Here is a 17,397-nt window from a genome sequence, read left to right as displayed (position 1 = left end):
CATCACCATTCCTAGATCATCTGTGCCTAGGCAAAATCCCATATAAATATTCTTCTCCTGGAATATCTTGTGAAATCTTTGACTAAGCAGTGCTATTCTTTGTAAATGAGGACAGAGATAGTCAGCAGACTTGCATGCTCCCATCTTACACATCTTTTTTCAACACAGAGCAGAAGAAAGCACAGCAAAGTCCCTGCACTTGCTGTCACTGTCCTCCCAGTAATTACTTCTCTTTTCCCTTCTAGAAATAAAACATAGTGCCTTTTGAGTGTCCAAGTTCCATTGAGCCTAGTTGTTTTGTTGTTTGTTTGTTTTTTCAATAGGGCTCTGTTTTTTTATTCATCTTCTCAGCCGTATGTAACAGCTCTCATCAAACTTTTTACACACCAATGTCTCTGACCCTCTCCTCATGAAGAGAAATACAACTGTCTCCCATTTTCTGGAAACTCTATACTTCCCAAAATCATTTTTCATTCCATTCTGCACGAGTCACTCCTTGAATTAACTATTTCTGTATTTACTTCAACAGACCTTTTTTCTAAAGGCAAGACATACAGGCTATATCTTGTTACAGAAAGGCAATATGAAGTAAAAAGTAACATACTGAAACTGATGTCAGTGATCAGGAGCAACGACTTGTCTGTTTTTAAACAGAAAGGCCCTTTTTCCAATGTAGTTTTTAGCAGGAAAAGAGAAAGAAAGGAAGAAAAGTCAATGTGAATACTTTTCAGGTGAATGGAAAGAACTGAGAAGGTAATTATTTCCGGACTCAGAAGAGGTTTGCTTATGAGTGAGAAGAAGGTGCCTGGCCCTGGCTGTTGGGTTCTGCTGGGATCTGCATCACAGCCTCATCTGTGACTACCTACCACAGCAAAGAGTGCCTTTGCCTTACAAAGAAATGGTTGTGATGGGTCCCTGAAGCCAGCACTGAGGTGTGGGTGCTCAGGAAATGTAGAGGCAAGAAGCGTATGGACAAAATGTAACAAGAGGCTAAGTGGATGTTCTGATCTCATTAATTCTCAGTGAGGAGCTTTGTCAGATCTTAGGGAGAAATTTATACGTCTTTTCTACCAACCCTAGGTGAAAGCTAAATCCGTATTTCACCTCAGCAGTGGACTATTAATATCTGTGGTTCTTAGGCTATGACACAGCATTAGTTCAGTCACACATCACCACACTTCCCTTTCACTGATATGCAAAATAAATTAATTTTCAGTGAGCCTGTTCAGAAGAGTGAAGGAAGAACTTTTTTGCTTTGTCTTTCTTCTACTAAAGTAAAATAGGAATATTAATTGTTCAGATTTGGTTTAAAATTTTCTCACAGCATGTGGATGTGTGTATGTTCCTCAAAATGAGGAAAGCCCCATGAGTAAATTTTAGAACAAAGTAATATCTGCTTAGGGTGACATATAAATAAATATGAGACAACTCTTGGTGCCAAGTGTGATCATGCCATTTGATTGCTAGTTAAGTCAGTGAGGATTTAAACATGTAAATTCCTTGATTTGTGTGGAGCAAAACATCTGTAGGTGGTTTATTAAAACCTGCTGATATCCCCAGAACTACATTTGTGTGGATATAGGCCTCAGCGTAGCTGTACTGAAAAAGCAGAGACATGCTTCTTGTCAGGTTACCCGACTTCCAGCCCTGTCCAGGTGCACTGGAATAAATTACCATCGGTTACCTGTGATTCAGTTTTAGGAACAGGTAGCTTCAAAATACTACACACCGGTCCAAGATAACTATTAGCAGATTCCCCCTTATATAGGTAGCTATCACATACAACTTGAATTTCTTCCAGTGAGAATAATGAAATAGTATTTTAAGACATGAGGCTTTTGATGAGCCATTTGTCAGGAAACAAAAGAGCTGTTTTCTACGTTATTTAAATATAAATAGATTTACATACATACAGCTGTTACTGGACACGATGCAGTTCTTGATTAAACTAGGTACATATCCAATACAATTGTACGAACCATTAGGATTCCTGTTGCAGAGTCACTAAGATATGTGCCACTGCTAATATTCACATAACTCTTCCTTACCCAAGGGAACCTGGATCATAAAGAAATGTTTTGTGCCACCATTAGCCTCTTTCAGAGCAGTCATGTTGAACACTAAGGGACTGCCTGACAGACTGCATACTCACCAATGTGAACAAGAGAAGCAGAACTGAAATTAGAACACATAGGAATAATTTACTACTAAGATTTTTTTTATTTAAAAATAATAATAATAATAAAAAGTGAGAAATTAATTGTGCCCTAAAAAGGCTACTTATATGAGCCTATTTAGGGCTTGATTAAGCCCACTCCTATGAGGATGGGCTGAGAGAGCTGGAGCTGTGTAGTCTGGAGAAGGCTGCACGGGAACATGAGAGAAACCTTTCAGTATCTAAAGGGAAGCTACAGGAGAGAAGGGGACAGACTCTTTAGCAGGATCTGTTGAGATCTCACAAGGACAAATGTTTTCAAAATAAAAGAGGGGAGGTTTTGGTTGGATATAAAGAAAAAGTCTTTTACAGAGAGATGAGTGAGTCTTTGAGAGAGCGGTGAGGCACTTGGACAGGCTGCCCAGAGCTATGGTGGTTGTCCTGTTCCTGGAGGTATTCAAGATGAGGTCGGACCAGGTTCTGAGCACCCTGATCAAGCTGTACCTGCGCAGTGCAGGGGAATTGGACTAGATGACCTTTAAAGGTCCCTTCCAACTCTAAGGATTCTATGATTCTGTGCGTAAAGGTAAAAGAATCAACTCAAGCATGGTCTTTTCCTACTACACTTATTCATTTTGGGTTTGATTAGGAGGTGGTTATTGCTGTTATTTGAAACCATCTGCTGCTATCATTTTTTTGTTTTCATTTGGTGCACAAAATAGTATCACTTTGACAGTGAGAATAAAAATCCATGCAGTGCAAAATATCTTGCTATGTGATCGTACAGTGAAAGTCAAGGAATTTTCAGTGGCCTGAAAAACTTATTTAAACTGCCACACCAGGGTTGGGACAGGTGGCAAGCATAAGAAAAGCACTGAAATCACTCGCTAAAAGCAAGACATGCGTTGAGCAATTTTTCCTGTTATGTGTTGTGACAAATAGTATAAATCTTTAATTCATTTTGTTCAGTTTCCTGCACAGACTGTGTGTGTTTAATGTTCAGTGAAAGAGATTATTTGAGAAGACAGCACTGGGAACATGAATGCTTATTCATAATATCCTGGTTGCCCCTCAGTTCATGGGAAACAACTGGAAAGAACCAAAACACTTCTCCAGAGAATGGGAGAAAATCAAGGATTCTTTCCTAAAGTCCTTTGGAAGCAAGGGAAGTGAAGCATCTACTTACATTAGTTTCTGTAGAGAATGACTCTAGCTGTTCTTTAAATTTTACAGGCAGTAGAATTGCTGCTACAGTGGAGGAAGCTCTCTATCCTAGATACAAGATAGCACTAGGACTCTACTCCCAAAATGATGAGTGAAAAAATGGATGAGTGAAAACAGATGAGTGAAAATGGAACAAAGTACTGCATCCTCAGAGACATAGTTTTCGGGCGGAGGAATCTGGGGAGGTATGGTGAAAGGCTGAAAAAGACATGCTTGTGGCAAGAATAGCTGCACTTTTACTGCCCTTTGGAATTACAGCTTCAGAAGAAGGAGAGAAGAAGTATGCAGACAGGTAACCGAACTGCCAAGCCATGCCAGAGAAAGGGATAGGAACTGTCAGAATGGAAAAGCTAGGACATCTGGGGATGAAACTTTGTGAAACTGCTCAGCTGGAAGAAATGCAAAATAAGTAATCTTTGCGCACAGTTTCTGCTTCTGGTATTGTTTAGCAAGGACATAATAAGAGGTACTCTTTTAGAGTGGTAAACAAATGCAAGGTGTGTGTTCAAGGAGCCTGGGAGTAAAAGGAGCTGGTAAATCATGTCAGGGAACAGTTTGCTTCTGCAAGGGCCAGCTCTTCATGCTGACCTGCGCTCAAGATGGAAAGAATCAAAAGCAGAAGGACATGGCAATGGAGAAGTGCTATCGCTTCTCCAAGGCATATTGTTTGGAGAGGCTCAGCAACACAGGAATTGCTGGCACAGCAGGGAGAGAGGAGCCAGCAGACATAAATGCCTGTAAGAAATGTGCTAGGGTGGAAGGGCTGAAAATGTCTGGCAAAGGAAAAATTCTGAATCGTGGAGAGTTTAAGCTTTAGTTAGTAGCAGAGTAGATTTACAGCAGTGCTTGATGAGACGTATCTGGTTCTGGAATGTATTCCCTAGAACAGACAAAGCCGACTGTCTCTTCTCAGGCTTCATCACAGTTACACAGTCACTTCCTTCTGGGGAATGCTGATTATCAATGTGACTTCTCAACATCTGCAAGCATAGCAAGGAAAATCTGTAGGAGCAGTGGACATAGAAATTTGAAACCATAAGTCTTCCTTATAAGTCTCCAACTTGTCCAGGTTGGAGGCAGAGGTGTCCACGACCCTAAAAGACAACCATCATATATACATTCATGGTGCATTCATTTGTGCTTGCTTGTCAGACAAGAGAAACTGTCAATTGAAGAAGCAAACCTTACATCTGATTTTATCATCTAACCAAAGATTACTTCAGGATGAAGCCATTTTCTTCTTTGCTTAGTGGTGATGATGTTCCCACCCCTACCTCTGTGACATTGTGTTAATTAGAATGTGAACTCTGGGACTATGCCGGGTCATATCTGAATGTAAACCTAAGCTTAGCTGAAAATGTGAAAATTTAGGTCTAGATATTACCTTGAAAAAAAATAAGAGTGGAGTAAATTACTACTTATAGATGGCTCATGACAGCTGAAACACTGTTTCGGTGGACAGCTTATCAGTCCTGCTCATGTATCTAGACAAAAGTAGACACTGTCTGCAGTTGAACTAAGCCCAAAATTGTACTTGTTCTTAGGGTTTGTGAGGTCAATGGGTAGTTTTTAAAGTAGCATTATATAATGCACGACCACTATAGAACAGCAAAGCTCATTTGCTTTCCTCTCCCAGTGTTTTTTGACAAGTTAAGGTAGGTCACGGCCCAGATAAGTTGGTTCAGAATTGCAGGCAGAGATAACCAGCTTTCTGTATGACCGATCTGTCCTATGCCTCTTTTCAGGAGCAACAGTCACACATGATGTGCAGTGTCAGTGGTTATCCAGTGCTGTGGGTATTGCAGCAGGATCTGTTTGTGCATGTGCTACAGGAACACATGAGAGGTTCCCAGTGGCACTGGAGTTGGCTTGGACAGCCTGCTGGGTCCTAAGGAAACACACAGGGATAACTTGGGTGTGATGCCACTTGCAGCTCCTCAGAAGCTGATGGTACTAATCGTCAACACTGGAGACTTCCTGACAGAACTTTTGAATCCCCCTCATCAAACAAAAATCTAAGACTTTTAGCAGTTAAACTAGCACTTTGCTTTCTGCTAAGGAAGTTTTTTTTCTTTCTTTCTTTCTTTCTTTCTTTCTTTCTTTCTTTCTTTCTTTCTTTCTTTCTTTCTTTCTTTCTTTCTTTCTTTCTTTCTTTCTTTTTCTATTCTTTCTTTCTTTCTTTCCCTGTCTTTTTTTCTTTTTCTTCATCTTTTTTTTTTTTTTTAATTAAGAGCTTATTTCACATTTAAGCTTGCCCTAAAAAGCATTACTGAAAAAGAACTGTCTAAGAAATAATTTAACGTTTTTGCCATAAGGCACCTGCAAGCTTCATTTAAATGGACTTGGAAGAGAAATGAAAGAGCTTTAGATTTGCCAAAAATGTACAGTGATGCAAAATAAATAAATAAATAAATAAATAAATAAATAAATAAATAAAAGAAGGGGTTGAAGGACTTTGTTGGTCTTGTGTATAAACACGAAGTGGCTTGTTGTGCATTAGGGAAGTAGAAGGAGCGAAAGAAAAGATGGAATTGTTCTAAGGAAACTTTTAAAACTTTTTACTGCAATTTAATTTTTATATTTTTTGTTTATTTGTTTGGAAGAGAAAGGGAAAGAAAAAGGAAAAGAAAAAGGAAAAGAAAAAGGAAAAGAAAAAGAAAAAGAAAAAGAAAAAGAAAAAGAAAAAGAAAAAGAAAAAGAAAAAGAAAAAGAAAAAGAACAACCTAAATTGTATCTCATGCCAAGCTATGTTTTTTTCCCGTGTTACTGATTCTCACTCTAGTGCTTTACAAACTTTATTGCTTAGTTTATTAACTAGGTTAAAACATTGCCCATTTCCAGTTCAATACATTTTTTCCTTTCTATTCCTATTTCCTCTCTCTTTCTCTCTCCCCTCCCCCCTTTCTTTGTTATGCCAAAATAAAAAAGCAATTACTCTTCAGCCACTTACCAATGAAAATACAAATGGGAGATAGTTAATTTTGCTGCCCATAAATTTTGCATTTATAACAAAAAATGTGGAAATAAATATTGTCCAAACACATATATGTATGTTGTGTACCTTGTCCACTAAGAGAGAGACCTAAATATAGCTATGTTGGTAGATAAAGATCTGAAAATACAACAGATTGGAAGAGAACTTAGGTTCCCACTCAGAAAAGGTAAATGAGCCCTTGTTCCAAAAAGGAGATGCATGCAGATGATGTATTATGCAAGATGCAGAATCAAGATTTGATGAGGGACAGAGGCAGGTCCTGGCAGGAAGGATAACAGATCCAGCCTTGGAAGTCTCTCAGGTCTGATAGCCAGATAGGGGAGCAGCACTAATTCTGCAGCCTTTTTAGTCTGTTCTGTCACAGAAGGGGCACTGCTGGGTCAGTCAGCTCACTAGTAATTGTGTTTTACAGACTTCTAAAGCAATTGGCTCAGTCAGTCCCAATTCAATAAAAGTAGAGAGCGAGAGTGAGAGCACTTTTGTTCTATTTTTTACTTGAAATTATTTCATTCAGCAGTCTGTCTTTTTTATTACCAGGATTTGACATTAGCACTCCAAGCTATATTAGCATCCATTTCAGCAGTTCAGTAATGGTATTAAAAAAACACTTAACTTCAACGGTGAATGGTTGTATGACAGTACCATAAAAATCCACATTAAAAAAAAAACTTATGTATTTGTCCCTGCAAATTATTTTTCACTTGTTTAACCACTTCAAAACTATACTCTCTTGACTGGCATTTGAAAGAGCTCTAACAGCAGGGAAAGGTTATTAAAGAGTTGAGAAGCAACTGCAGCAACAATGACATAAAGGGAAAACTGAAGACATTTGAAGAAAAAGGAAGATGTAATACGAACATATAAGCACACGTACATGCACAAGACAGACCTCTTATTTTGGGTGGGTGCCTGTCATTCATCAACCGAAGTAAGATTTTAAGCTCAAATCACCAAGGTAAAATCTTTGGCATCTTCCACATTTCTGGGATTTAATTTTGAACCCAACACTCTCCAAGCTTGGGACGGCAGCCTAACTACCTTGGCACTGTAGCACACTCATAAATGACTGCATTAGGTTCTAAATTTTGATTAAACATTCTGTAATTAATCAATGGTAGACATGAAGCAGTTGGCAAGGTCCAGAGCTGCAAAATGTTTAAGACATAAAACATTACAAAGTAATTAGAATGTGCTCCTTCAAGAGAAGGATTGCCTTCAATAAAGAGGTAAATGATAGCATCATGTTTATTGTGGACGTAGGCAGCCAGTGCAATATGATAAACTGCAGGAGATACACATATCAGTAATCATCCACATTATTAGTGTCATTAATCATAATTCTAAAAATATGACAGCAGCAGCCAACTTTTTGACCAATTTTGCCTCTGCCTGTTGGCCATTATAACTTCACTAATAGACTGCAGAGCTCCTGTGCGTGGCAGTTTGCATTGAGAATGGAAGGTTAATTATATTTGAGCTGCTGATTCCTTCTCTCCTCGGAAAAGACTGAGCACTTTGACAATCCCAGGAGCTCACTGCTGTTAAACCAGTAAAAGTACTTTATTGAAATTTTCTTTGTTGGTCAGGAATGAGTAGATGTTTCAAATGAGATATAAGCGCCAGGCTGGGACAGCCGCTAATGTTTCTTCCAAAATAATCCTTGGACAGCAAGCTGAACTCGTACTTCCCTTAGATATCTTAGCACAGTCTCCTGTGGATGGGTAAAAAGTTAAGAATTTAATAACTGCTGGCAACTGTATGTATGGAAGAATCTCAGAGGATTGAAATTACTCAGGAGTTGGTGTGCCAGTGAAGGGAGATTGTAGGATCATCAGCTATTAGTTGACCTGAAAGGGATACTTATTTAGTAATGCAAAATTACAAATAGAGGAACCCTGTTGAAATGCCACATTGTATTCAGTTTTATAGTTCCTCTGGTATTGTATAAATAAAACTAGCATTTTTTAGATACAGAAAGCAGCGGGGGTGAATGTTGCCCTGGCATTGCAACCAGAAGAGAATGTTTATATATTGGAACCCCAAATCAGGTGAAACTATCCTGAATCTGAGTGTTCTTTATGAATTGTGAAATTATAATACAATTAGTAAAGAGTTTATGAACTTTCTGAGCAAACCATGAAGTACTATGCTATTATTCACCATAATGTGGGAGAGTAGTTGGTTTCAGAGCAGAGCTGGAGGAAGTTAACTGTACCGACTGAGTTTTATCCTGAGTTATTTGCATTTTCCAAACAGTAGAATTCATAAGTGAGATGCTGAACTGAAAGGAATCTTAGCAAAAAAATTGCAAAATTATCAAAATTTGCATGGCACTTGTAAATAAAATGAAAGCTGAAAACTTCTGATTATGAAACTTAGTCGTGTAGTATTTATACAAAGTAAATGTTAATTAATTCACCCCTAACTGTATGTTTCCTCAGTACTTCTTAAGAGGAAATACTCCCTGCATTAGAGACAGCAAATAATCAGTACTCGAGAAATGAGCATCTAACACATGACTGCTGTACAGAACCTTTTATGAATTCCATGCATAGGGATAAACCCCACCTTAGATCATATGTAAATCATAGTATGTAAGTTGGACTGATTTTTAGAGTTGCTGAGCACCAATAATTTCCATGGAAGGACTATGCCACATATGATCAACTTCTTGTGCACGTAACATTCCTACATTGTGTTATCTCAGTTAGGAAATATTCCATTAGGTACTTATTTTTATTCCAGACTTTCTCAGCCAGTCTGGATATTAGACAAGAGTGTTCGCTATTTTGTAATGAGTCTGTTTTGCTTCCAGGCAGCTAGTAAATTTTAAAGTTGAAGTGTTGCAACACAATTTTGATTGTTTCTGAGCAACTTTGGCAAGTGAGCCAGTGGCTGTGCTTTTTGTTTGTAATATCTTTTGATCTTTAATGGACAACAATAATAATGTACTAAGAGTGCGACATGACTTCGATGCTTCTGAGCACACACAGCTGTTGTGAAAGTGTAATTCTGTTCACACCGCAAGGACCATCTCACTAAACACCTCAACAGGTATGTACTGAATTATTGGGCCTTTCGAGATTCCCAAACCTGTCAGATTTTACACTAAAAGCTATAGGGTAGCAAGCACTGCCATCAGCTATCAGTTCTGCATTTAACCCGACTATCTGCTCACAGCGTCGGCTATCCTACCTCCCCAAGTGCCATCTGAACGTTAACATTTTTTATGCATTCCATGGCGATGACTGATTGTTTTCTGACTCTAACTCTTGATTAAGTATGCAAAAGGCATGTTTGCCACTGCCAGCAAACCAATAATTCTCACTAACATCTTCAGAGTTACAACATTTATAAAGTTGCAAAGTGGAGTAAACAAACCATCTGTTTGGCTTTACCATATATGTCATGCTCTCTTATTAGCATATTACGATTCATTTAGTAAACAAATTTGGTGATTTCGTTCATGTCAAACTTAGAGGGAGCTTGAAGATGATTAACATTCCTGGGACAGGCACATTAATACATTGCTTCCTCTGCAAAGTTAAATGGCTTCTCAGGAGAATCACCCCTTGTTGACAAGATGAGACTGTCAATTTTGTTTGCCTGCCACATTAGGGGCCGTAAGGGGATGGGAAGCTCTGAGAAAGAGAAGCAGTGTAGGCAGCATAATTCACTGCGAATTGAAAAAAGAAGTCTAATTCTGATAAATGGTCGACCCCAATACATCCTACCTGTTATTACAACAGACGTGCCGTATCTGTGCAGTAAATTAGTTAAACCCCTAAAGAGTTTGATGGGAGCTTATCTTCAAGTGAATAATTTGAGTGTAGAGGGAGCTGTCTTCGTGACCAGTGTGAGTGATTTGTTTCATATTGAAAGGGATTGAAATGACTGGGCTCCACATCTTTAATTTGCAAGAACTTGCTTGTCCTTTATTTCCTGCATTTAATAAGCACTTTTTTTTTCTTTTACTTTTTTAATAGGTGCTGAACTGTATTTTACCTTTTGGATTTTCTCCCTATGAAAGGTTAATATTTTTCAGATTCTATGCAATTTAAAGCCTCAATAACTGATGTTTATTACCCAAATGCTAATGTAAGAATGCCATAGTTTTATCAGGCAGCATAGTGTTTTATCTTCACTCACTGTTTTAAAGTCTGGCCCCTATCCCTACTTTCCTTACTTACTCATAGATGTAAATTAAGCTTGATGAGGTACACAGAAGTGCTAACGCACAGGTGAAAACCTAGACTTAGTTCAGATAAAGGTGAAATGCATAATTTAGGTCAGATCAGGATTTCATCCTTTTATTATCTTTGCTTAAATTTATGGATTTTTTTTATTTTTATATATTAAAACTAACAAACCTACAAGAGGAATTGAGCAGCATGTCTCAAAGACTACTGAGGTAGTGGCAATATTAGAATAGTAACTGAGGAATTTTTTTTTTATTAGTTTCCATTAGTAATTAAATTACAAGAACTGTCTCACTGATTTTCTTAAGTAAATGAGAGAAATGATTGCTGTTGCATTCTTGAAGAAATACCAGAATTAAGGCCATATCTTTCTTCATAAATATGTACACTGTTATATTTAGCTAGAGTTATTGTCTTTGATTTTAGTTGTGTGAAACTCAGCACTTTTAGTCTGCAGAGATTATGAGATAGTGTAAAATTCTGAATGTACTTTCATTATGTTCACATATCTTGAGCCTTTTTGTGAGTTGCAGACTTAAGTAAGCAGGAAATGAGCATGAAGGTAAGACCACAGTATATAGATATGCAAGAAAATAAATAATGTTGAATTTAAAATAAAAAAAAAACAACAAAACAAGTCATACATCTTAAGTGAAGGCCTTTGAGATAGAAACAAAGAGAACTTTGGCTTACATCTAATTATAGGTAGAAGATACCATTCATTACAGGCTGAATGGTGAGAAAAATTCTACTGACTTAAACTGAGATGTGAAAAAAATCTCATAGGATAAATTAATGAAAGCTCTGTTATTTATATGTAGTTCACCTTGAAAGTAATGCCTCCTATTTATTTCAGTGGAAAATATAATAGTCAGAAAGAGCACAATAATACTGTTTGACTGTGCAAATTCTCAGCTACAAAATGCTATTTTTCAACATAGTCACCACCATTAGCCATGCCTTTTTGACAACGAAGAACAAGAGCCCGCATGGCCACCCAGAACATGGCTTGTCGTTCACATCACTGTTGCCACTGCTGAAATGCACCCCTGCCACCTCACTGTGCTTGCATCTACTGTTTGGTCACTATAAATATTCAGCAATCTTCAGTGAACGTCAGTGAATGCCATTTTTTCTGCATAAAGGAATTCAGTTCCACGCCTTTTCTTCAGACACATTTCCATGTCAGATGCCATTCTGTCAGACTGCTTCTCTGCTGCCATATGTCACGTGACAACAACATACAATAGAGTACTGGTGGGAAGGTTCAACTTCTACTGCCATACCACCAATATCCACCTCTGACATTGCAAAACGAGATAATAAAATAGGAGGCATTACTTTTGGAGCATCCCTCATATTATAAGTTGATCTGATGGCACCTCATTTTATAGCTTGTATGGGACCTGTACAATCTGAGCCATTACTTCCATATCCATCTTTAATAAGATGTTTGGCAATCTCCATGTAAACCATTGGACAAATGTATCCTGGCATTTGATTTTAAGAATCTTAAAACTGCTTATAATTGTGTTATTTCTGGTTTAATAAACAAATATTCTGTATTCTTAAATTAAAATGCCAATTATTATCTGGAAAAAAGTAGAGATGTTTAATGCTTAATCTTTAATACATTACATTTTGAAATTCAAATTTACTGTATTATTTAATGCTAGATTTACTTAAAGCAAAAAATGCCCAAAGACTGCAAAGCAGAGCTGCCTGAAGCCTGATGGTTCCCTCACTCTAAACTCCTGTCTGTGATTTCTTTGAGTTCTTTGAATTATGTTGCTGGGTGATGGTGGCATTACTTTGACAAAACATTTATGCTAGAAAATGTTTTCAGAACATCTGAATCATATGAGATTGGGATAATTGTTCTATTTGGATACACAGGAGATAAGAATTTAGAGTATATAACTAGCAATGCTGAAATTACTTATTTCAGATTTGTTATGAACACTGCCGGGGCTTTGATGTTTGAGTGATATTTTCATGACGGAACTTTGTCTCTTGTACTTAGCCAAAAGCAAAGGCCCAATAGCTGGGACATTCAACTGAGACATAGGCTGGCTTCCCCTTCCTGCCTGACTGCATTCAGAAAAGATTAATAGGCTTCTCTAGTTCCTCAGGAACTTCTGGTGAATCATTCTCTTTTTCTCTCACTCACTAAAAATTGAAATGCAATAATTGATTTCTCATTATTAAATAAATAAATAAATATTTTTAAAAAAAAAAAAAAATTACACTTTATGCTTTATTTCCAAAAACCTGCACTGCACTGTTCACAAAACACTTAAGTCTATTTTTCATGCAGATCCTTTTGTGTTCTGTGTGATACCTGAATTTAAACAAACTGAATACTTTCTGAATTCCCCAACTCTGTGTGCTCATTGGAGTGCATTTTGTCCTGGTGCTGATAGGACTGCAGCAATGGGTGCATCCAGACTTGGCCTTGAGTCATGCATAGAATTCATGCCAATTTCTACAGCAGTACAAATTTTACTCTATGATAAATTCCTCCTCTCTTTGCTTCAAGAGATTAAAAATAAATTTAAAAAAAAAAAAAAAAAAGACTGACTACATGAAGATAAACTAAAATAAAGCGGGCTTTACATTTTTCGTTCCAACAAATGGATAGTAAATTAACAAAATCAGATTCATTGACAAGTGAAGAGAGGAACTGCTGATGAGAACCCAGTCTGGATTTATGAGCTGTGTAAATGACATGTAAGTTTAATTGACCATATTTCCTAAGCTTGCAATCTCTTTTCTTCTGTTGAGGCATAGTGCATCCCTCACAAGAGAAGCTTGCTAGTAGTAGATGGGGTGAAACCAACAACAAATTCTAATTATGAAACAACACTTCCATGAATTTCACAAGGGAAGGAAAATAATACTACCAGTGGGACTGTGCCCACAGTCAAAGTGCTGCTGTAGTCACTGTAGCACTCTGCATTGTGCTGCTGAAAGGACAGTGTTGAACAGGAAAGTGAGATGCTCTTGCGAGTTGGCCACAAACTGAGATTTTATGTGAACCGTCATTATCATTATCATCTTTTCAGCAGCACTGATGCATTTTGAAGATCATTGTATTTAGAAGGCTGAATTCCCTCCTGTGAGAACTTTCCACATAGTTTTCCCCAGCATATGTCTAATTCATGAGTAATAACTTGGAAGAAGAATGTTAATTATATGAAAAATAAGGCATTCTGGGCTTTCTAAAATAAACCAGATTTTGCTGAAGTTTCCTTTCCACAGCAGGCTGCATCCCAAAACATCCTGGAAAAATATTCTCCTTATTTTTAAGGGTGCATGACACGTAGTACAGAGCTAAACAGATGCTAGGTGAGTCCTTGGCACACATATTATTTCCAGTTGCTGAAACTAACCCTCCTCACTATCTCTTCTTGCCTAGGACAGGGTAGATCTGCTGACTGGAGCTGAGTGAGATCTGCATTTAGTTAAACTCTTTTGTCCTCATATATGTCTTGATGAGTGCATTGACCAGTTGTCTTGCAATATTTCCATTGCTAGGAACAAACCTCTAAATTTATTAGCTGCTGCACAAGTAAGAAGTCTAAGAAGTTCAGAGTCATTCAGAGGATTTTTATGTGTTGATTACTTTATGTTTATTGTGCATATGTATACTTCTGACACTCATGTAAGTACATAAAGCATTTTTCCTTGCCAAGACAGCAGTGTAAAAGGCACCCGAGACAGCCTTAGATTGGCAAGCTCAGGTATAAGGAGTAATGGAGCCATGAAAAGCTCAAGCTTGCTCTTTCTTGCTTTGTAATTTTCTGACCCATTTGATGGCAGTGATCAGGCGATGGAATAAATCACTGTGCCTCAGCTTACTTGGTAAACATCGTTTGTATAAACTCAGAGGAAGAAGGAGCAGTGTAGCATTGTAGATCATGTCTGGGAACAGAACAGCCAAAGAAAGAAACAGAAGGTGCTCTTCTGCCTTTCCGTTTGGATAATACTCTTCATGGCTTCATAGCAAATCATGATTCATTTCTACCGGTAAGCTCAGTCATACTCTAGTTGACAATTGCCAGTGCTTGCCTTTTCCAAAAGAGCTCCCTTTATGAATTTCACAGTCAGTGCTCTTTCTAATCTGTCTGTATCTTAAATCCCCCCCCTTTTTTTTTTTTTTCCTTCCAGAGCCATTTTTTAGAGCAGCACTTACACACAAGGACATGCTTCTGCAGAGGACTGCCTTGTTGTCTTTTCTCAAATAAGCCCTAGGTCTGCTGCAGCCCAGCCAATCCTGAAAAAAACATTCCTTATGCAGGGCTCTTCTCAAGCAGCACCTTGCATGGGACATTCAGTCTGTGCCACATGTAGTTGTGCCTCAGACAGGAAGGGATGAAAGTGTACTGTTCTGTCCCTCTTATCCTAGTGATCATTCAACTACTGTAACAGCGTATGGCTAGTAGCTTTAGCTTACAGTGTTGTTAATTCTGGCAAAGTTTTAGCCTCTGTGACATTGGCTTTATCCTAAGATTTCAAATCCCCAGTGTATGTGAACTTTTTCTCACAATACCGTCCCCTCATACCTAGCAGAATTTTTTTTTTTTTTGAAGTATGATATTTAGGGAGAGTGTTAAACACAAGTGAAATAGATTAAGAAATGAATGTAGAAGAATCAATTCTTTTGAACTGCGGTTGCATAATGGAAATCGACTGCTATGAATGAACCTATGTTCAGAAGTTATGAACAGCAGAGCTAATGCACTGCCATGAGTTCATCTTTATTATTGCATTATACCTGAATCAATTGATAAAGTAGTTTTTTTTTTAAGACTAGGAATGGCACTTAATTGAATAAAAGTCAATGTAATTATATTAGAAGAATCCAACAGTACTGCTGACAGCGGAAAAGGGACACTACTGAGCAGAGTGCCAGAACTTGTCCACACATTTCTGCACATCGTTTGCCTGACAGATATTATGGGCTGGTACATACTTTAATTAGATTACTGATTGCCACTGCTGTAAGTGCGAATTGAATAAGGGAGGCATCTCTTCTTATCAGAGCATCGGCAGGCTTTGCATCCTTATGCTGTTCTTTCTCGGAATGGTCTCTGTCCATCTGGGGCTCAGTGGCCCCTCTTCAACATGATAATTTATTCTTGTCTCTTCATTCAGTGAGTGTTGAAGTTATTTTCACTGCATGGCTGGCTGTTGTTCTTCTCAGCAGCAAACCACAGAAAAAGTAAGCACAGATGAGTGAGAAACAACAGTAACAGCTATTCTGACTAGTTACTACGCTGCAGAAAATTGACGTAGCAGGGGAGTGAGGAGAGGAGAAATCATAAGAAGTAAACACATGAGCACTTTATGAGTAGTTTGCAGTTAGCATTATGATGATAAGCACAAATGCACTTTTATGGTCATGTAATAATACCAGTCAGTGTGGACAGGCCTTCACAGTAAGCATTTCCTGTACAGCACTTAGCAGCTTTACTTGGAGCTTTATGCCATCTGACACCAGGAAGGCAAGGGTCTGTCAGGACTACTGTTTATCATTCATGTATGTGCACTCTGCATGCATCTGTTTAGAACTCATTTGTGGATGATGATGGGGATGCTGTGGATATGCTTTGATTAATTTGCTTTATGTTTTTCATATTGTGTGGTTGAGTCAGTATCCATCAAGACAACACTGTAAGTGAGATTACAACTGACAAAAACAGTTTCTTAATCAAGACTTTTAAAAAGTCTGTATTTTATTGATTTCAGGTATTATTTTCTTTTGTCTTTTTTTTTTTTTTTTTTTTTTAACCTGATATGTCTGGATTGGAATGTGAATTTGTTCTTTCTCTCTCTCTCTCTCCTCTTTTTCTTTCTTTCTCTCTTTCTTTCTTTCTTTCTCTTTTCTCCTCTCCTCTCTCTCTCTCTTTTGTGATCTCAATTTAGCAAAAGATTAGAAAGCTGATCTTATCACAAGGTAAGCTCAGCCTTCCTAAGTGCAGTGTGGGAATATGCATAATTACAGTTCTGCGCCTCAAAAAGCAGTAGTGCTATATTTGCTTGTGTGAAAGGAATGTTTCCCATGTGGGAAAATTTAAAAAAAAAAAAAAAAAAAGAAAAAGAAAAAGAAACAAGGAATGCTCTCCACTTTTTTTTCTGCCCTTGCCCATACCTCTCAACTGTCTCACATTAGGAGAGAAATTCTCCATATAGACCTCCTGCACTGGAATAATTGTGTCCTGAGCAGATATGATTGAATTAATCTGCAGTTCAACATCAGTTTTTTTGTTAGAGAACAGTTACCTGCACTTGCAGGTGAGTGGGATGGATCACTTCTATTGTTTTATCTTTATTTATTACCATAAATTATGATCAACAGGTAGATGAATCACAAAATAAGTGACATAAAAATGTACTCCGGATGTATTTAATCTGCCTACATTTACATTTTCCTTGTTTGTCTGCATTGTATTGCTGTACCATGTTTGGGACTTCAGCTGGTTGAGAGGTATGTTTCCAAGGGTTTCTAAAAACAAAAGTTTCTGATAAGGAAATACTGCTAATAGCTATTGTTTCCCTTCTCCCTCCCCCCCCTGTTTTTTTTTCTTTTTGTTACAGTAGGACCTAAATGTCTGTAAAGTATTTAATCATTGTTATGTTTTCCAGTGTCAATTTTATGCCTAGTGCTTTCTTTCAAATTAAAGTATTCTTGTGTTAAAACTCTTTCTCTCTTTCTCTCTCTCTTCCCCACCCCCCATTCCCTCTTTCCTTTCCTTCCTACATTTGGGCTCTGATCTGCAATTTATAATGGGCAGACAGACTGGTGAGTCTGCATGTTGTAA

At 37.7% G+C, this 17,397-nt stretch overlaps 1 protein-coding gene across 7 annotated transcripts in view; it reads left to right on the top strand.

Annotated features, from left to right (window-relative positions):
- Positions 1-17,397, top strand: part of BNC2 (basonuclin 2) — a 370,614-nt gene that overhangs the window by 322,231 nt on the left and 30,986 nt on the right. The window contains exon 6 of one of the 7 annotated variants that reach the window (XM_015849046.2): positions 16,502-16,532. The exons of 5 other annotated variants lie outside the window; for them this stretch is intronic. In XM_015849046.2, the coding sequence (XP_015704532.1) occupies positions 16,502-16,520 (19 nt within the window). In that variant the 3' untranslated portion in view covers positions 16,521-16,532. Of the gene's footprint in view, positions 1-10,360; positions 10,405-16,501; positions 16,533-17,397 lie in introns of all 7 variants that reach the window. One more of the 7 variants, XM_015849047.2, reaches the window with a different exon arrangement.

The sequence above is a fragment of the Coturnix japonica genome, chromosome Z, assembly GCF_001577835.2.
Source record: "Coturnix japonica isolate 7356 chromosome Z, Coturnix japonica 2.1, whole genome shotgun sequence".
NCBI classification, from domain to species: domain Eukaryota; kingdom Metazoa; phylum Chordata; class Aves; order Galliformes; family Phasianidae; genus Coturnix; species Coturnix japonica.
This window is presented reverse-complemented; position numbering and strand designations above follow the sequence as displayed.